This window comes from Plasmodium relictum (assembly GCF_900005765.1).
Source record: "Plasmodium relictum strain SGS1 genome assembly, chromosome: 6".
NCBI classification, from domain to species: Eukaryota; Apicomplexa; class Aconoidasida; order Haemosporida; family Plasmodiidae; genus Plasmodium; species Plasmodium relictum.
In genome coordinates this window covers 436672-458653 of record NC_041684.1, presented here as the reverse complement: position 1 = coordinate 458653, position 21982 = coordinate 436672, and the positions used below count along the sequence as shown (strand labels likewise).

General features: G+C 17.0%; 4 protein-coding genes across 4 annotated transcripts; 3 read left to right on the top strand and 1 right to left on the bottom strand.

The window, feature by feature from the left end:
- Window positions 1-1212: 1212 nt before the first annotated feature.
- nPrx (merozoite capping protein 1, putative) lies at window positions 1213-2602 on the top strand (the record flags this gene model as incomplete). Its single annotated transcript, XM_028675566.1, has 3 exons — window positions 1213-1231; window positions 1354-1595; window positions 1736-2602. 3 exons carry the CDS (start codon window positions 1213-1215, stop codon window positions 2600-2602), a joined length of 1128 nt encoding a protein of 375 aa, XP_028532142.1.
- A 1371-nt stretch (window positions 2603-3973) lies between these two features.
- PRELSG_0610800 (mitochondrial ribosomal protein S22 precursor, putative) lies at window positions 3974-5560 on the bottom strand (the record flags this gene model as incomplete). The annotated part of the gene is made up of 1 exon (XM_028675565.1): window positions 3974-5560. One exon carries the CDS (start codon window positions 5558-5560, stop codon window positions 3974-3976), a length of 1587 nt encoding a protein of 528 aa, XP_028532141.1.
- A 3270-nt stretch (window positions 5561-8830) lies between these two features.
- MPP10 (U3 small nucleolar ribonucleoprotein protein MPP10, putative) lies at window positions 8831-11047 on the top strand (the record flags this gene model as incomplete). Its single annotated transcript, XM_028675564.1, has 1 exon — window positions 8831-11047. One exon carries the CDS (start codon window positions 8831-8833, stop codon window positions 11045-11047), a length of 2217 nt encoding a protein of 738 aa, XP_028532140.1.
- Window positions 11048-14380: 3333 nt separating this feature from the next.
- PRELSG_0610600 (conserved Plasmodium protein, unknown function) lies at window positions 14381-20830 on the top strand (the record flags this gene model as incomplete). The annotated part of the gene is made up of 1 exon (XM_028675563.1): window positions 14381-20830. The coding sequence occupies one exon, from the start codon at window positions 14381-14383 to the stop codon at window positions 20828-20830; it is 6450 nt and encodes a 2149-aa protein (XP_028532139.1).
- Between the last annotated feature and the right edge of the window lie 1152 nt (window positions 20831-21982).

Below are 21982 nucleotides of genomic sequence, written 5' to 3'. Positions count from 1 at the left end.
GAGCATAAATATTAAAAAAGAAAGAAAAATGTGCAAGAGTTAATTTTTTTTATATTATATAAAAGATATTTTTATTAATTTCTTTTTTTTTTGTATTTTTAATGATATCTTCGTAATAGAATAAAATTGTTAATACATAGATATATAAAATTAATTATTAATTTGTATTAATAAAAAAATTATATAAGATTAAAAATAATAAATTTATATATCTGTATAGTTAAAATAGTTATATATATATATATTCAACAATTCTCTATTACTTTAGAAACAATCCCTAAGTAATTCTAATATTTTAGTATTAAATAAATTGTGTATTATTAATTTTTTTTTCTTTTTCTTTTTCTTTTTTTTAAAAAAGTATTTTTTTTTCAAAATAATTTATTTATATTATTAAATGTATTATACTTAAAAAAAAAGAATAATTTAATTATACCATATATTTAGATGTTCTAAAAAATTAAAAAAAAAGAGAAAAAGAAAACAGAATATTTAATAGATAAAAAGTGAACTATGCTACAAATATAAGAGTATTCCTTTCTTATAAATTATATAAAAAAAAAAAAATTAAATAGAAAAAATCTGATTATCTTAAAAGAAAAAAAATAATAACAATATTAAAAAAATAAAATACCTTGTATACAAAATATTTTTAAACAATAAATTTTAAAAAAAACAGTGCAAAATTAAAAGACATATATAAAAATATAAAAAAAAAAAAAAAAAATACATGTGCATAAAGGTATTTTATAATTTTTTTTTTATGTATATATATAAACGTATAAATATTATTTTTTTTTTTTTTTTTCTTCATTAAAAATATGAATGTTCGAAAAAAAAAAAAATTTTATATGCACTAAAGATTTTTGTATTTCAATTTTTTTTTTCTCAATTATGTAATGAATACTTATATATTTTTATTGTTATTATAAAATATAAATCAATAAATCATTGCATTATTATAAAAGTATTACAAAAATTGTGTGTACAAAATATATTTTTATTTTTATATTTGTTGCAATTCTAAAATTATTGTAAAATATTTTGTTATATACTCCACGAAATATTCTGCATCATAATTGGTTGAATTTTTTTTTTTTTTTTCTTATAATTTCGTATATAAATATTTATATATATGCTTTAATATCTTTTGTGGTTATACATATAATGCAAGGAAAATAAATTTTATTTTTATGAATAAAATTATTATACATGGATCAAATAAAAGAAAGTAAAAAAAAAAAAAAAAAAAAATACATATTAAAAATACAATAAAGAAAATAAAAAGAACGAAATAAATGAATAAAAGTCATTTATTTATAAATAATATATAATTTTTTATTATTTTTTCAGATAAAACAATAACAGATTCAATTTTAAAAATTGACCTATTAAATGAAAAGAATGAAAAAACCAATTTGTATAATGAAATAAAAAAAAATAAAGATAAAAATGGCATGGTCATTTTTATTTATCCTAAGGCAAACACTCCCGGATGTACAAAACAAGCACAATTATTCAAAGAAAATTTTGAAAAAATTGTGAAAAGTAAATTTTTTGTTTATGGTTTGTCTGCTGACTCTCCTAAGGCACAAGTATAAAATGATGAAAAGAATAAAATAATATATTACTTTATTTTTTATTTATTATTTTTATTTATTTATTTTATCTATTTTTTATTTTTAATTGAAAAACATAAATTTTTTTTTTTCTCTTTTTTCAATTTTTTTTATAGGCTAAATGGAAACAAAAATTAAATTTGCAGTACGACTTACTATGTGATGAAGAAAAAAAGTTACTAAGAGAAATTGGTTGTTTAAAAGGAAATAGTATAATAAGATCACATTTAATAATAAGAAATGATTTTAATTTATCTTATTTTAAAAAAGGAGTATCTCCTACAAATTCTGCTGATGATATTTTAGGTTTTCTATTAAAAAGAGAAGAAAATGGAAATATAAATAAAAATGAAAATACTGAAGAAAAGAAAAAATCCTTACCAAAAATAAATGGAAATGAGAAAGACAAGAATAAGAAATCTGCTAAAGTTAAAAAAAATAAAAACGGTATAAATAAAGTTACAACTGTAGGAAAAAAGAATGTAATTAAAAAAAATAAAAATAGCGAAAGGGAATTGAATAATAATGAAGAAAATAAAAAAGAATTAAAAAGAAAAGGAAAAGGTAAAGGTGAAAATATAGAAATAAAAAAAAAAGTTAAAACCAAAGAAGCTAAAAAGAAGTCCAACACAAAAAAGGAAGGTGAAGAAAAAAAGAGTATAAAAAAAGAAAAGAAAAAAAATTTGAAAATAAAAGTTGAAAATAAAAAGCAATTGAATAATAAAGATGATAATAAAAAAAAAATAAAGATTAAAGAGGAACAAAAAAAAAAATTGAATCATAAAGGAGGAAATAAAAAGGAATTTAAAAACAAAGGTGAAAAAGAAAAAAGAATTGAAAAGAAAAAACAAGAAATTAAAAAAAATACAAAAATTAAAGATAAAAACCAAAGTATTAATGAAATTAAAAATGAAAAAAAAGTTAAAAAAGTTTTAAAAAAAAAGGGAACTAAAAATATAAAGAAGCAAATACCAAATAATTAAAGGGAAAAAAAAAAAATAAGAACATTAAAATAATAATATGGAATATTATTAACAATTTTCAATAAATAATATGAATCATTTAATTTTAAAATGTTTAAATTAAAAAAAAATATTACTTTTAAATAGGTAATAAATAAAATGAGAATATCTCAAACGTCAATACATGTCATCTTTTTTTTTTTTTTTTCATTATGTATTTTTGTTTTAATTTTTTTTTATGCATATTCTTTTAAAGAATATTAATTTTTACCTATAGTTTAACTCTTTGTGCATTTTAAAAAATAACATGAAAGTTGTCTATAAAAAAATAAAAAGAAATACGTTAATTAATATAAAAATAGAAACTATAGTTATAGCAAGTAGTTTATAAGATAAAAAGTTTTAAATAAATTTTTAAATTATATGGAAAAATATATTAGAATTTGCAACCTTTTTTGGAACAAAGAACATTCTTAAAATTTTTTTTTGATTTAAAGTAACATCTTTTGAATATTAAATTTTTTTTATTAAAAAAAGAAAAAAAGAAAAGAAAAAAAAAAAAAATTAATTGAAATTGAAAATTAAATAATAGGAATAATTTCAATTACCATTTCATTTTTTTGTAATATAATTCATGTTGCATTAGCTTTGTATAAATTTGTTCTTTATATATATTTGTATATTTAAAAAACTAGTTTTTATTGTAAGTTTATTTCATGTAATAAACAAAAAAAAATTATTATTTTTATTAATAAAACTAAAAAACATAAAATAATTTTAAAATAAATGGTTAAAAAAGGAAATATAAATTAATAAATAAATAAATATATATATATATATATATAAAGAGAGAGAGAGATTTATGTCTACATAAAATTGATATCACAAAAAAAAAAAAAATTTTAAAAAAATTCACTAATAAACTTAAAAAATGTAAAATTTAAAATCTATAACATTGAGAAAGAACATTGAATATTTTTATTATAAATAAATATTTATATAACAAACATATGTAAATTAAATTTATACAGCTATATATAATGAATATATACATTTATAGGATAGATATAAAATTAAAATTTATAAAATATAATTTCTACACAAATTATTATATGAATAATCTCAAAATAGAAAAAAAAAGATAAATAAATAAAAAAATAAAAATGTAATATTAAATTAGTTTATTAAATTAAAATAAAAAAAAATTCTATGAAAAATATGAGATAAAATATCTATATAAAAAAAATATTTATATAAAAATTAATTTTTAATTGAAAATATACACGTATGTAATAATAAAAAAATTAATATTCCTAATATTAGTATTTATACTTGATTTATTCTAGATTTATACTTTACTAGTAATTTTATTTACTTTCTTTTTTTTTTTGTTTATGAACCGTAATATTGTATTGAACGTGAATCATAATAATCTTGAGATTTATTATCAACAACAGATTTAATATTTTGTCTTCTTTTTTGCTTTTGATATAAACGATATAAGTATTTTTTCGTTTTTTCGGGTGTATAAAGTCTTGCATCGGGTCTACTAATTCTTTTTGTAAATCTCCATAAATCTCCCCATAACAATTTTCGTGCATTTTTATAGCCATATCCTTTTAAAATTGTTCCATTTCTTGTTTTTAAATTTGTAATTAAAGGAGAACTTTTAGTAACTACAAGTCTTTCAAAATTATATGGATAGGAACATACATCAATTAATACATGTTTTCCAGCTTTTATTGTTGGCATTACAATTCTAGGCCAAAAATAAGATTTTTCTTGAGGTGTTAAGGCTGCTGATTCAGATTCATATTTTGTTCTAGGGCCTTCACATTTTCTTATAACCAAATATGAAAATTTTTCTTCTTCTATATTTTTTGCTCTACTACCTTTACAATATATATGATGAGACAATCTGTGAGTTCTCTGAGAAAAATGACACCAATCCTTTCCCGTTAAGGATAATGGACATATACTCTCATGTGGGCATGGTGAAACAATGTGAAATTTATCATATTTTAATTCAGTAATGAACATTTCTCTAATTGAATGCAGCATACGAAATCCAGTTGGTGTTCCATTTTCAATGATTATTATAATTCCATTTTTTGATAAACGATTCCAAATATTTTTAATAAAGAGAATTCTTGAATCATAGTCATACAAAGACAATAATGTGTGTGATAACAAAATTAAGTCAAAATAATCAGCATTTTCGTATAAATGCATTTGGTATTTTACATTAGGTATTTTATCAATTAAATACTTTGATATTGATGTTAAATGTTCTGATGATTCAACTGCTAATATATTATCAAATTTGTAATTAAATATTTCTTGGGCAGCTATTATACCTACAGCAGGTACTGCTGAATAATGTAAAAAATTTTTAGGATAAAAATCTGATACTCTAATCTTTATTTCATGAAGTATTCTATATACAATTCCATAATGACCATTAAACTTATGAATTGTATATGCAATAGATGCTTCTGGAAAAAATGATATATTTATTTTATGTCTTGAATCTTCTGCATATGTCAGTGCTATTTGTTCTAGTTCTTTTGATTTTTTGTTGTATTGTGTCAAAAATTGTTTCAAACACTTATAGGACTTTTTATCTAACAATTTTTCTATTTTGTTTTTTTCTTCTTCTGATTCACATAATAATTTTGATGGGAGAACTCTAGGCAACTCAACACATGTTCTACTTGTCAATTTCTTAGCCATAAATCTACCTAATTTTTCTAAATCTTTTTTTTTTATAAACTGTTTTGCTATATTATGCAATTTATTTTTTACATATTCGGGTATTTTTAATGCCTTAAGAGAGACCATACTTACTTTGTCTAATTCATTAACCTCTTCGGCGCTTAAACTTTGGCTTTCTCCTATTTTATCAAATTTATAGCCTCGATATGAAAAAAACCTTTTATTAACATTTTTGCAAAATAAAAATTTACTGAATTTTAACATAATTATACTTTTTATTATATATATATTTATATATATACTTCTATTTTCTTTTTTTAAATGTATGAGTATTCACTTTTAGAGTATCATTATTATCATTTAAATATATAATAAAATGAATTATAACTAAATAATATTTCTATTTGCTATAACACCCTAATATATCTTATTAGTTTTCTTTTAAACAAGAAAAAAAAAAATTCTTATAAAAATATATGTATTTTAAAAATAAAATTTTATATGATAAATGTGAATAATATTAAAAATAAAAAAAAAAATTAAAATAAAATAGATTAACAATTTTAATTTTCCTTTTATTTTATTTTTTTTTTTAAGAACTTTTTAAAATTTGTTTCTTATAGAAGCTATTTAAATTATGTATCATTTCATTATTTTACATTGATGCGTAATTTTAATAAACCATATAATATAGGATTAATTTTTTTTTCTTGCTTTTAATAATTAATTTTGGTGTAAAAAAAGTATTGTTCTTTTAATGAATTTTTAAATTTTTGTAATTAAAGATCTAATATAGAAATTTCCAACTATTTTAACAAATGAAAAAAAAAAAAAAAAATTTTAAGATTTTGCTCATTTTCACTAAATTTAATTTTTTCTTTTTTTTGCATGAAATAGAAAAACATTGAAATAGTAATGTTAAAAAAAAAAAAAATTAATAATGGATAAAATAAAAAGTAAAAACTGAAATATAAAAGATGAATAATATATAATTAAAATAATAAATTGTTATAGAAAACTTATATTTAAAATTTTTATTTTACATCTTATTAATTATTTATTGAAATTATAAAATTCACACTTTGATTAAAATAACAGTTGTATGATTTTTAAGCTATCATATTTTGATGTGATATTTGTTTATATACAATATTATTTTTATTTTTATTTTTACCCTTTTTAATTTGTTTTTTTAATTCAAGAATGATTATTATTTTTTTTCTTTTATAAAACGAAAAAAAAATTATAATATATTAATGGGGTTTTCAACTTTTTTTACTAAATTTCATATTTTAAGAGTATTTTAATTGAATATAAATTATATTATATATATATATATGTTCATATATAAAGCTTAAGGTTGAATTATTTTTTTAAATATTTTTAAAGTATATATATTTTTATTTAATAACGTTATTTTTATTTATTTATATTCTTTATTATTTTATTTATTTATTTTATATATTTATTTATTTTACTTTTTTTTATTTTATTTTATTTTTTTTTTTTGTTTGAACTTAATATTTTTTACGACTTAAAAATATATTCTAAATGAAAAATGATACTAAATTAAAAAGCCACATTTAATTATAAACTTTTTATTGATTTATTAATACATGTATATATATAAATTATACATATTTTTTTTTTTTTTTGGTAAAAAAAATATTTTTAATGATTAAAATTTAGTTGCAACTAATTTTTCCATTATTTTTGTCTTTAATATTTTTATTTTTGAAAATTTTAAATTGAAAAAAAAAAAAAAGTAAAATTAAATATAAAAGATAGAGGAAGAATGATAGACATTGTTAGAAAATTGTTCTATGCTATAGAATTATATATAATTTTTTTAATAAATTACCTTGTTCAATTTTCTGTTGCTTTTGCCATATTTATTTTTTATATGATAAAAATGTTAGTTTTAAAAATTATAAATATTTATTATTATAATAATAGAATTACACTACCGAATCATAAAAGAAAAAGATGTTTTTGAAATATGTTTGTAAAATTAATTAAAAATAAAATAATATATTTTTAATTTTGAGATCCTCCTGCTACCTTTTTTTCTTTTTTTTTTTGTTAATAAATATTTTTTTTTTAAAATTTAAGAAAATTTTTCAATTGACGTTTGGAGAATACTCAAAAAGAAAAAAACTTTATGTTGAAAAATCAATAATAAGAAGTTAAAATGGAAAGAATATACACCTGATAAGATAGACTTGTAAAGATCAGAAAATTTCATTAGATTCATAAAAATTTTATACATATGCAAAAATGGATAGTGTATATATATTAGTAAGAAGAAAAGATTTATTATAATAATTATAATTTTTTTTAATATATAAGCACAAATATATTGATAAATGCGCATAAAAAATATTAAGCATACATTCCCATTTTTTTTTTTTCTCATATTCATATATATATTTATAAATACATATTTATTTACATATATGTTTGTCCTTTTAAGAAATTTGTAGTTAAATTTTCAAAAAATATAAATGAAGAACTTATAATAATTTTTTATATCTAAAATATGTCTTTTTTATTTTTTTTATTAGAATTAGTAATATAAAAGGAAGATGTAGAAATTTTTGATTTGTTAGAACAATTGAAGATTAATGCTAAATTTAATTATTGATTTCAGTATAATATATAACATCAAATAAAACAACATGAATATCATAATTTTTTCTTTTAAATATCATTAAATATTTTTTAATATATTTTATGTTATTAATTATATTATTGTTGTATGCAACTTAATATAATTTAAATATTTTATTTTAACAGATTATATTATTTAAGGATAAAATACATAATTTTCATTCATCATTTTTTTTAAAAAAACTTTTATTTGTACGATTTTTTTAAAGATTATTGATTTATATTTTTACAATTAAAAAAAAAAACCTTAATTATTTTTTTAAATTATTTTAAACATAATATTCTAAATATATATTTTTTAATATTTTTTGAGTAAAAAGAACTGAAAATTGTAATTATATTTTCCCTTAAAATAGAACATAAAAATATAAAAAAAAAAAAAAATCAATTTTTTTCTCTCATTTTTTATTTGGCATTTATAATTTTATAAAAAAAAATTTTTAAATAAATTGTAAAAAAAGTTAATTTTTGCTTTTATTCTCATTTAAAAAAAATATAATCAAGATATAAATATAAATATATATAAATTTTTTTTAATATATTTTATGTTGAAAAAAAAAAAAAAAAATTAATATTTTTTTAATTTTTGATTTTAACTATATATATATTTTTATATGTTGTTTGTTTTTTTTTAATTATATATGTTTTTATTTTTTATGTAGAGTATTTATTTTTGATAAAACAACTTAAGATATTTTCAAAAGAAATTATTAGTTTTAAAAATATATTTATATATTTAATTAATTATTTGTTTTATAGATTTTTATATATCCCCACAATTTCAATATTTGTTTTATTTTTTTAAATTATTTATTTCCTTTTCTTTTTTTTTTTCTATGAATATGTATTTAAAATGTTTATAAAATGGAAGAAAGTATAGTAAAAAAATATATTGATATAATAAATTTGCTTCATAAGAACACTCAGATAATATCAAATAAAAATAATGAAAAAGAGAAAAATGAACTAATTGAAATGATTGAATATTTTTCAAATATATTAATTAAATACTTTTACGATGAATTTCAAATGGATAACATTTCTATTTCTAAGTCAGAGTTTGATTCTGATCAGTTGTGGTACTTTATTGAATGCTTAATAAAAGAAAAGAAACTTAAAGATTTATCTAACTTTTTTAATAGTTATGAAAAAAAAATAGAGAAAAATGAAAATAAAAGAAAAGATCAAATAAATAGTTCTAAATTAGAAGAAGAAGCAAAGATAGAGAAAAAAAACATTAATAATTGCAGAAATAATGATAATGAAATTCTTAAAAGAAAGAGAAAAGTAAATGAAGATAAAGAAGACACAAATGAAAATGTTGGTAAAAAAAAAAAAGAGGAAGAAAATAATGAAAATGAAAAGAAGAAAAATAATGAAATAACAGAGATAGAAGATAAGTTTTTTAATTTTAACGAGATGGAAGAATTCTTAGATAAAGAAGAAAAAAGAGTTTTACATAATCAAACAGAAGATAACTCAGAAGAAGATTTATTATATGCTAGTGCAACTGAATACGATTTAAATGAATTTAATTGTTCTTATAAGGAAGCTAAAGAATTAAAGTATCATGATTTTTACAAAGATAAAAAAGAAATTAAAGAAAAAAAAAGAAAAAATAATGAAGAAAATGAAAATGAATACGATGAAGAAGAGGATAAAAATGAAAATGAAAATGAAGAAGATGAAAATGAAGAAGATGAAGATGAAAATGAAAATGAAAATGAATACGATGAAGAAGAGGATGAAAATGAAAATGAAGAAGATGAAAATGAAGAAGATGAAGATGAAAATGAAAATGAAAATGAATACGATGAAGAAGAGGATGAAAATGAAAATGAAAATGAAGAAGATGAAAATGAAGAAGATGAAGATGAAGATGAAAATGAAAATGAAAATGAATACGATGAAGAAGAGGATGAAAATGAAGAAGATGAAGAAGAAAATAAAGAAAATAAAAGTTTTAATGAATATTATGATGCTGAAGAAAGTAATGTATATTCTAAAAATAATAATAAATATAATGATGAAAAAATAGAAAGAGAACTAGACGAAATGAATGAATTTGATAGCATGCATAGCGAAAGTGAAGATCCTAATATACATGATATGATGAAAGATAAAGAAAAAATAGAAAAGGAGTTAATTGAAAAGAAGCATTGGTCTTTAACTGGTGAAGTTTTTGGTTATGATCGTCCAAAAAATAGTATTTTAAAATTAAATGTAGACATACCAAAAATTAACACATATAATAAAAACGATGTCTTAATAAATAAAAATATCGGAAATGTTGATAATAGTAGTGAAAATGAGGAATCAGATAATAAAAAGAAGAATAACAAAATAAATTCATTAACAGAAGAAATTGAACTAGTTGTAAAACAACGAATAAAAAACATGTTGTTTGATGATGTCGAAAAAAAGTGTATCGAAGATTTAGATATAACTGATAATAATAATAATGATGAAGTAAATTTTGATAATTTAAATTTTTCAAAAAGTAAAGTAAGTTTAGTTGACGAATATACAAAAAAATATGAAGAAGAAATAAAGAATAGTCAATCGAAAAACAAAGAAATAAATTTACAAAAAATTGAAATTATGAATATATTTAAAAAGATTATGCATTGCTGTGATTCATTATCAAATGATTATTATATACCTAAACCTGTTTTATTAAATGATAAAAATAATAAAATTGCTAGTTTAAATATAGAAGAATGCGTACCAATCATTTTATCCGACAAAAGTAAGAAAGCACCCGAAGAAATTTTTAAACCAAATCATATAAAACAACCTAATGAAATGAATAAGCAAGAAAAAAAATCTTTAAGGAAATCCAAAAAGGTAAAAAGAAAGAAAAATTTATTACATCATTTTAAGGATAGCAATATAAATGAATTAAAAAACAGAAATAATTATCTTATGGAAAAAAACAAAAAACAGAAAGAAGAGAAATTAAATAAAATAAAATTTGGTATTAGTTTAAGAGAGAAATTATCATTAGATAAATCAGATAATAGATATAATTTTAATAAAGATATAGCTAGAGCAATTAATTTTGATAAAAAAAAAAAATAAAAATAAAAATATATATTTTTTTTTTTATTATTGCTATATTTGTTATTTTTATATTTTCATATGCATTTTTTAATATTTTTGTTAAAAAAAAATCCTTTTTTCAAAAATATTTATTACTAAAAAATATGTTTTTATTATATTTATTAATATATTTCTTTTTGTTTTACTATTATATAAAAATTTTTATTAATATATTTATTGTTTTTATTTTATTTTATTTTTTTTCTTTTGCTAATATTTTATTTTTACCTTATAACTGCATTATACTTTATTAAACTCTATTTTCTTTATCTAAATTTTTATTACAAAATAATTTTAAAAAATTTTAAACTAAACATTTTTATTTTTGATATTTTAATTTTGATCATGTGCAATAAAAACCATCGATAATTACTCGATTTCAAACCATTTTACTAAAAATTTTGTTTCTGTTTATTTTATATTACTATTTTAATTCTCTTAGAAAAATTATTTTTAATACATAGATGCATGTGATGTTTTTATTTTTTAATACATTGATTTATTTTTAAATGGTATACTTACGAAAAAAAAAATATCAATGCTTCTATAAATTTTAATAATATATATATGTGCATATAACATATAGATGAACAGCAGAATAAATAATGTATTTTCCATATATCTTATTTATTTTAATAAATAGATATTACATTTCTATAACCAACATATTTTAGATTTTTATTTCGATTATTAATAGATATAAGTACGACAATGTAAAAAATATTATTTAATACTTTTTTGGATTTTGAAAAAAGAATTATAAAAATTGTAGAACCACATTTTTTTAAAATATTTTTAATAACAATTACTTTTATATATTATTTTTTGTTTAATTTTTGAATAATTCAAATATTTTTGTAATTTCTTTTAAAGAACAAATATGAAATATACTATTCTTCATTAGAATAAAATGGAAGAAATATGCATTAACAATATAGACTTTAAAAACAAAAAATAATTTATTAGATATTAGGTGTAAATATTATTTTGTTTACTTTCATATTTTAATATTATTTTAAAAAAAAAACATTTATCTTTATTCTTTAATAAATGAAATATGTATTTATTTATATTTTTACTATAAATTTTTACACAATTTTGAGTTTAAATTTTTTTAAATATAAAAGATTATATGGCATGCATTAAAAAAAAAAAATAGATGCAAAAAAAAAAAAAAAAAATAGAATAGGATAAAATAAAGTGAAAAACAAATGTTGATATGTACATAAATGTTATTAACTGAAGTAAAATATTACACTTTTAAAAATTATTCATATAAAAGTAAGTATCCACTTTTTTATAAAAAAAAAAAACATTTAATATAAATGTATGCATTTTCTTTTAAAAAAAATATCAAGACAGTATTTTTGCAATTCACACCCAAATTTAAATTTTAACGTAAAAGTGAAACTTTTTTTTTTTTAATATTATTATATTTTCTTCTCATATTTTATTTTTTTATTTATTTTTTTATTTAAAGAATCTATAATAAAGTGTAGTGTAAAGAGAAATAAAATAGATTGTTAAGAGTTATTTTAACTAATTTAAAAAAAAATAATGAATATGTTTGATGAATCATTTAGAGAATCTCTAATAATGTATGAGTGTAGTTTAAAAAGAAATAAAATAGAAGGTTAAAAGTTAATTTTACAAATTTTAAAAATATATATTTGTTAAGTGAAAATTACTGCATACGGTTTTGTTTTAAATATTTGGAATACGAATAATGCTACTTAATAATATATATATATATATACAAGCATAATCTTAACTATTGTATTAAAAAGAGAAATAAAAAATAACTTCATTTTTTTTTTTTTTTTACTTATTTATTTATCTATAATATATATTACAAAATATTCATTGTTTTTATTTTATTCTATTTTATTTTATTTATTTTGTTAAAAATTACTGTTATATTTGAAAAAAAAATAACCTAACAATACATAAAAACCAATAAAAAAGAAATGGAAATTTGTTAAGAATTTAAAAATAAATTCAATTTAGAATTTATTTTTTTTTTTTTTACCTAGTATTTTATTTTATTTTTTTTTTATTATTCTTATTACATCTTTCGGTTTATTCTATATAGTATATTACAATTCTTATGTGTTTTTAATATAGTTTTTGGGTTTTTTTCTGTTTTTTATATTCAATTTCTATGTATAGAGGTAAAAGGTATAAGTATTGCAAAATAGCTTTTTAAAACAAAACAGATTTTTTTTACACATCAAAATACTATTTGTATACTTGTAATTTTTTTTTTTTTTTTTTAAATGTAGGAGAAAAACATATATTGTAAAATATCATCAATTATTAATCATTTATATTGTGAATACATTTATCATTTTTATTATTATATATGTATATGTACATATATATATTCTCTCATTTCATAAAAATATTATATGTAATTATTGATAGAAATTTTTATATTAAAAAAATAAAAAAGGATAAAAGAAAATTATTAGAATATATATATATACTCTTTATATATATATATATGTGTTAACTTTTATATGAATATATTAGAATTTTTTTTTTTTTTTTTGTTAAATAATTATATAAAAAACAGATATATTAATATAATTTAAAGTTTTTTTTTATCTTTTTTTTTTTTTTTGAAATCTTTAATTTTTAATTTGTGAATATTGTTTCATTTTAAATATATATATATATATTACTTCATTATTTGTTTCATATAGTATTTAACCATTTTTCTCTCTAGAAAAAAAAAGAAGAAAGAAAAAGAAGAAAGAAAAAGGAGAAAAGAAAAAATGAAATGAAAAGAAAATGATATTAGAAAGAGAGATTAGAAAGAAATTATTAATCATTATTCATAACTAAATATAAGTGTAGACAATAAAAAAAAAAAAAAAAAGGAACATAATATATAAAAAAAGATAAATCTTTATACACATATTTTTGAAATACAATTTACAATGGTTACTTGTTGTTGATTACACTTCTCATTATTTTTATTTGAAAGTGATCAAAAATAGTATATTCTATTCTTATTTCCTTTTTATTTTTTCATTTTTTTTTTTTTTTTTTTTTTTAAATAAATAAAAGAATATAAAACTTAAAGTATGTATCATATTTTAAAATATGTATACATATAAAATTTGTCTTTTTTACTTTTTTTTAAGTAATTTGTTCTATTTATCTATTATATATTATTATTTTTTTTAATAATTTTGATCTTTAAATTTAAAAATTTATTTATCTTTTTATTTATCTTTTTATTTAACTTTTATTTTATTTTATTTTTTTTTTTTTTTTGTGCTTTAAAAGCACATATAATTTTAAAAAATGCTTAATGGCAGATATATGAATAACAAAAATAGAAAAGATCAGAGCATGTTATTAATGCTCGATAAAGATATAAAAAAAGATACTGATGAATTAGAAAATCCCAAAAATTCTTTAAAAAGTGATTCTATTATTTTTAAAAAGGTCAGTTCAAACAACTTAAAGTTTATAAAATCTTTCAATAATACAATTCATGACTATTTAGAAAATGAAAAACATGATAAAGATGAGAACATTTCACAGCTTTATTTAATAAATTATAATTTTTTAAATGAAGAAGTTTTAAAAAAGGAGAGATTTTTATTCAATGATACAACAACAGAAGATTATCAGAGAAGGTACATTGCTCAAAAGGAAACATTAAAGCACGATGAACATGTACTGCAAGAAAATATATTAAGGAAAAAAGACAATTTAGAAAATAAAGAACAAATATATTTAATAGGTAAAGTAAATAAAGAATATTTATTTGATATAAACAATGAAAATACAAAATCAAGATTAAATGAAGAAATTAAAGAAAATAAACTAAATAAATTATTACATGCATGTGAAGATGATTTACATAAAAATTATAATGAATTTTTAATTAGTGATAATATTCCTATACATTCATTAAATAAATTAAATAATAAATGCTTAAGAAATGAAGATGAAAACGAATTTTCCAACGAAAATATTCAAGAGAAATGCAAAAATTATTCAGAAATTTTTTTTTCTAAGATAGATAATTCTTTTTATAATAATTTCTATAAAGAAATAAATAATAGTAAAGAAAATGATAAGGATAATATAAATATGCCATTAGACAATTTTTATTATTTAAATAATGAAAACAATTTAAAAAATAATAAAGACACATCTATATATTTAAAAAATAATAATTTCTTCCATTTAATAAATAATTTGAATAAGGAAAAATCTAATGAAAAAGATCATTATGTAATTAAGAAAAAATTAAATAATAATATCACATGTAATAATTTAAATTCACATAAAAACTTAATTAGTAATTTAAAAAGAGTAAAAAATGAAAATAATTATAAAAGTGATATAAATTGTATTAGTAGCAATAATAATAGTACATCAAATGATACTATAAACAAAACATGCTATTATTTAAAAGAAGATAAAATTTCAAATAATTTACGAGAAAAATACTATTCATGTATAAATGATCAAAAAACATTTTACAATACCTATTTTGGAAATGAAATAAGTAATGAAGAATCTCTATATTTAATGAATTATATAAATATTCTTGCAAATAATGACACTGAAGTTGAAAACAGAAGTATGATATTAAAAGAGAAAGAACAGAATGAAGAAAATGAAACATTTACTAATTTAAATAGTAGTATATCATTAGATACCTTAAGTTACTTATATAGAAAATATAATGAATATGCATACACAAACAATAATTATGATGGTGATGATATTAATAATAATGAACATAAAACCTTATATAATAAACAATTTGTAAACAGAAAAAGAATAAAAAATAAAGACTATTATTCACTAAATGATAAATCAGAATATATAAATTTGTTAAATGATGATAGTTCTCAAAAAAAAAATGAAGAGCAAAATGTTGAAACGTTTTATAATAGTAGGAATAATGAAAATGCATGTAATAATGAAATAAAGGACAATAATAAAAAATGTATATTAACAAATGAAAGAGAATTAAAATATTTTAGCAGTGAACAAGAAGTATCATGTATTAGTAATAATTATAAGAGAGATAAATTAAATTTAAAAAAACTATATTACAATGATTTCTTTAATAGAAGTATTAATGAAAATAATATTCCATTAAATAACGACAAAATAAAAAATTACAAAAAAAATGCATTTTGTAACAATAGCTATAATGACAACAAAGTAAGAAAATATAAAAATATAAAAAAAGAATTGATTAGCACAAAGTTGTCTTTAACCTGTGACAAAACAAAAATATCCAATGATAATGTGAAAGTATATGAACAAATTAATATTTCCTCGGATTTTTATGATAAAGACAATTTGTTCTTTACACCATCAAAGAATAAAAATAAATTAAGTTGTAAAAATATAAAAGACTCTAGAGAATGTTCACAAACAGAAGATTCTATTTTGAATAAAAATGAAAAAAAAAAAATTAATGAACAAATTCAGAGATTACAGAAAAGGTTAAATGAACTAAAAAGGAAAGAAGAAAAAAAGAAGAAAGAGAAAAAGCAGAATCATCAAGCATCACTAAAAGAAGAAAAAGAAGGAAATAGTATAGAATATAAAAAAAACAAAAAAATTTATCATAAAATGCATGTTGAAAAAATTGGGAAAAAGATTGAATCTCATAGAAATAAGTTAATGAATTATAATAATAATACATTATATAAAAATAAAAGCATAAATGAAGAAAACATTTTGAACAATTTAGTATCTATTAATCGAAAAAAAGTAAGTAGTAATATTTCTGATTGTAGTGCATATTGTAATAAATATAAAAAGAATTTAAATAGTAGCAGCAGTAGTAGTAGTAGTAATAGTATTAATAATGATAATGCATTAAATATTAATAGCACTGCTATTATTAAAAGTACAAATTCATTTAATTCATTAGAAAATGTAAATTTAAATAAGGATTTATTTAGTAATGATAAAATGAAAATTTTATGTTATGAAAATTTTTTTAAATATAAAGATAAAGATTATATTGACGACATATATTCAAATAAAAGTAACAATAGTAATTCTAATAATAACAATGAAATGAACTTTTCTAATAGAAATTGTAACAAAAATATAAATACTTCTTATAATAATGTAGAAAAAAAAGAAAATAAAGAAAATAAAGAAAATAAAGAAAATACTTTAAATGAAAATAATATTTCTTTTTTACAAAAAATACATAAAAATTATAATCGAAATGAAAAAAATACAAAAAATGGATGCAATAATAAAATTAAATATAAAAATAAAGATAATGCTAACAATTATATATTTAATGATTATACTCATGTGTATATGCATGATGATGAACACATTAATGGGAATGTAGAAAATAATTCTCCCAATATTGAAGAAATAGGCAAATTTTATAACTTACTTAAAGAAGAAATAAAGAAAAGTATAAATACTGTAAGTAAAGAAAATATATATCAGCATACAAATGTACTAAAAGATAATGTAAATCTTCTAAAATATTTAAAAAGCAATTTTGAAAAAAATAAATTTTTTGATCACAATTTATCAGAGAATTTAAATGAACAAACAAATATGAAAAACAATTTATTTGAAAACGTTGATTCATTTTTTTATAATTTTAAAAACAATAATAATAAAAATCATGATCAAATATATACAGGATCTTTTCAATTTAATAAACAAGAACGTAATAATCGAGAAGTATATGAGAATATATGCAACTTAAAAGAAGTCAGCAATACAAAAGATATAAATAATAGTACGTTAAATAATACTAATAAAAATAGCAAACATAATAGTAATATTAATACTAATTCTAATAATAATAATATTATTAATACTACTACTAATAATAATGATCCTACTACTAATTATAATAATAACACTAATATTAATAATAATATAAATGATAATTATGCAGCTAATAATAGTAATAATACTACTATTAATAATAATAGCAATATTACCACAACTGATAATAATAATTATTATGATAATAATGATAGTGCAACTAATAATAATATAAATAATAATTATAATAATACACATAAAAATAATGTTAAAACTAATATTAATAATAATTCGAATACAACTAATAACAATGTAAATAATAGTACTAATGATATAAATAAAACTAATACTAAAACTAATATTAATAATAATAACAAAACTATTATTAATAATAGCAGTAAGTATGAAAATGCTAACATTAATGAAAATAATATTACTAATAACAGTAGTACTAATACTACTACTAATGATAATAATAATAATAGTAGTATTAGCAGTAGCAGTAGCAGTAATAATAATAATAATAATAATAATAATAGTAGCAGTAATAATAATAATAATAATAATAATAGTAGCAGTAGTAATAATAATAATAATAATAATAATAGTAGCAGTAGTAATAATAATAATAATAATAGCAGTAATAATAATAATAATAATAATAGTAGTAGCAGTAGTAATAATAATAATAATAATAGCAGTAATAATAATAATAATAATAGCAGTAGTAATAATAATAATAATAATAGCAGTAATAATAATAATAATAATAGTAGCAGTAGTAATAATAATAATAATAATAGCAGTAATAATAATAATAATAATAATAACGTTAATACTAACAATAATTATAGTAATTGTAATAATGTTAATTATAGGATAGATGACAGTGATCATCAAAATTTTTTTGATTCAGAAGGAAAAAAATTATTTGAAAAGGAGAAAAAAAATGAAATTATATTAAATGAACAGGAACTAAAATCATATGAAAATTCAAATGAAAATATCATTTTAACAATACAATGGAATATTAAAAAAATATCATTATTACGTTCAAGTGAAAACAATTTTGTTGTTTCACCTGAATTTAAAACGGATACAAAATTAAATGACTTTTATATTTTGTTAAATATAAATAATAATTCGGAACTTTTAGATGAAAATTCAATAGGTATTTTATTTTCGTATACAGGATTTTGTGATATTATATTTTCGGTAAGATGTGGCATATATAAAAAAAAAAATGCTTCTTATAATTTTTCAGTTTTCCCTTGGTTTGGTTATGATAACTGGGGTAATCTAAAAAATTGTGTAAAAAATGATAAAATTTCTATTACTATTGATATTCATAAAATAATAAAAAAAAATTGTATAAAAGATGTTTTTTTAAATAATATTATAAATAAAATAAAGAATGAAAATAGTTATTTAAACTACAAAGAATCCTACAAAGAAAATATTAGTAGTTATAAAATATTGGATATAAATAATAAAATTATGAATAATAATAATAATAGAGCAAATGATATCAGTAATAATATGAATGATACATTTAATAAATTAGTTAATGTAAGTAAAGGAAAAGATATAATAAATAATAAATTAATTTATGATAATAGCTATGAACTAGATTTTTTAAATACAAACACTGAGAATAATGAAAATAAAAATAGTGATGAAAAAATTGACAATTTTATTAAAAATAATTTTAATTATGACAAAAATAGTAATTATTTTTCATATGGAGAAAAAAATGAAAACGATAATTTACTACGTATGGAACTATCCTCAGAAGTATCCAATAAAAGAAATAATAAAGATTTAAAACTTCATGATGATCATATGAACAAGTCAAACAATGAATATAAATATGAAAGCATTTTTAATCGAAATCTAGACAGTGGTAATTTAACAAGTATTTTACACAAAAATAATGTTTCTATAAAATTTAATAAAAATTATTATCATAATAATAAAATGGAAACAAAATATCCTGAGAGTATTTTAAATAGAAGTAATAACAATAATAATAACAATGATAACGAAGAAAACAATTTCATTAATAAATTAAAATTTCGTGATAATTCTTATAATAATAAAGATTTTCCTACGAATGGTTGTTCTTTAAAAAGTAAAAATGATACAAATGATTTAAATAAAATAGAATCAAATATCTTAAACAAAAATGACATAGATAATAATTTGAATAAAAATGAGAAATTATTAAAAGAACAAAGTAATATAAAGAAATCAAGTAAAAATATACTTAATGATAATAAATCATATTTCATATATAATTATAATTTAAAAGGGGAAGATAATTTTTTAAACGAAAGTAATAATAATAAATGCGATAATGTAGATTATTTAATTTTTAAAAATGATGAAGAAATGAATAGAAAGGAATCAAAATTAAATGATCAAATTTCATTTGAAAACTTAAATGAAAATAAACTTATATACCTCAAGAATCAAAATAATAATGTTATTAATTCTTTTGACAATAAGAATAATGACGGATTAAATAGTATAAATGAATTCTATATGCTAAACAAAAATAATATTATTTGTAATAAAATAAGGAAAAGATATTTTAATTTATCATTACAAAATAAAAATAATAATGATACTAACAATGATAACGATAATTATAATGATACTACTATTAATAATAATCTAAATGAGAATACTAGTATTAATAATAATACTAATACTTCTATTAATAATAGTAGAAAAAATATTACTATAAATAATAATTATAATGATAATTATACTAACAGAGATAATGATACTACTAATAATAATACTAATACAAATACTAACGCTACTATGGATAATAATAATTTAATTAATAATATTAGTTCTATTACTAGTACTACTAGTAATAATCATATGAATTATATCATCACTACTATTGCTAATGATGATAATAATTTTAACAGCAATAGCAAAACGAAATATCAATAATGGTAATAATGATAATAATTATTATGAAAAAAAAATAAATATATAAAATTTAAATAATTGTAACAGTAATTTCGTTTTTTATACAAATATATAATCTTCCTATAACCTAATAATATAAAAATAAAAAAGAACCTTTAAATAATTACCTAAAACTCTAAGAAAAGAAAAAATTTAGTAAAAATGATATAAAATAAAATAAAATAATAATACAATATATAATTTTTCAGTAAAAAAAAAAAAAAAAAGAACCTATATTTAATTGAAGCAGAAATTGGATTGTACCTTTTTATAAAACACTTTTTTATGTTAAATATAAAAATAAATAATTTATTAATTAAATAAAAAAAAAAAAAGATTATGAATAATCAAAATTTCAATTATAATATTAACCATTAAGAATGATAATGTAATACACTTGTATGTATATAAATCCCAACAAAAATTTTTTATTTTCTGCAATATATATCGTAAAATTTAATATTAATAATACTTTTAAAAAAAAATTAAAATGAATTTATATTAAAAATATGATGTTATAATAATTTAATAAATAATAGTTTATATATAGAAATAAAAAAAAAACAAGAAATAATAATTTAAAATACATACTTTTATTGTTCTATTAAATAATTAATATAAATATATATTTTTTTTTTTTGATATATATATATATATAATTTTAACTAACATTATTTTTTAATTTTTTTTTTATTAAAAAAACAAGTTATCTATGCTTCAGAAACATTTTAAAAAAAATATTAGAAATGTAAATACATTATCATAAATCTAAAAAAAAAATATATTTTGCATATCTATTTTTGTTTTAACTTACTTAAAAAATGATATTTTTATTATTACATTTTTATTTGAATGTTTTTAATTTTTTTCATTCTTTTTTCTTTCTATAATTGTAAAAAAAATTAAATCAAAAAACATGCTAATACAAAAGAAATGTTTTAATAAATAAATACAATGTTAAATTGTTATTTTCACAGCTATAATTTTTTTATTTTTTTATTTTATTGAAGGAATTTTCTTTTTTTTGCGATTTTTAAATTTGTTATATTTAAACGAATATATAAAAATTACACCCTTTTGTATTTTTCATATATTTAAATGTGTAATTTAGTAATTAGCATGAATATAATTTAT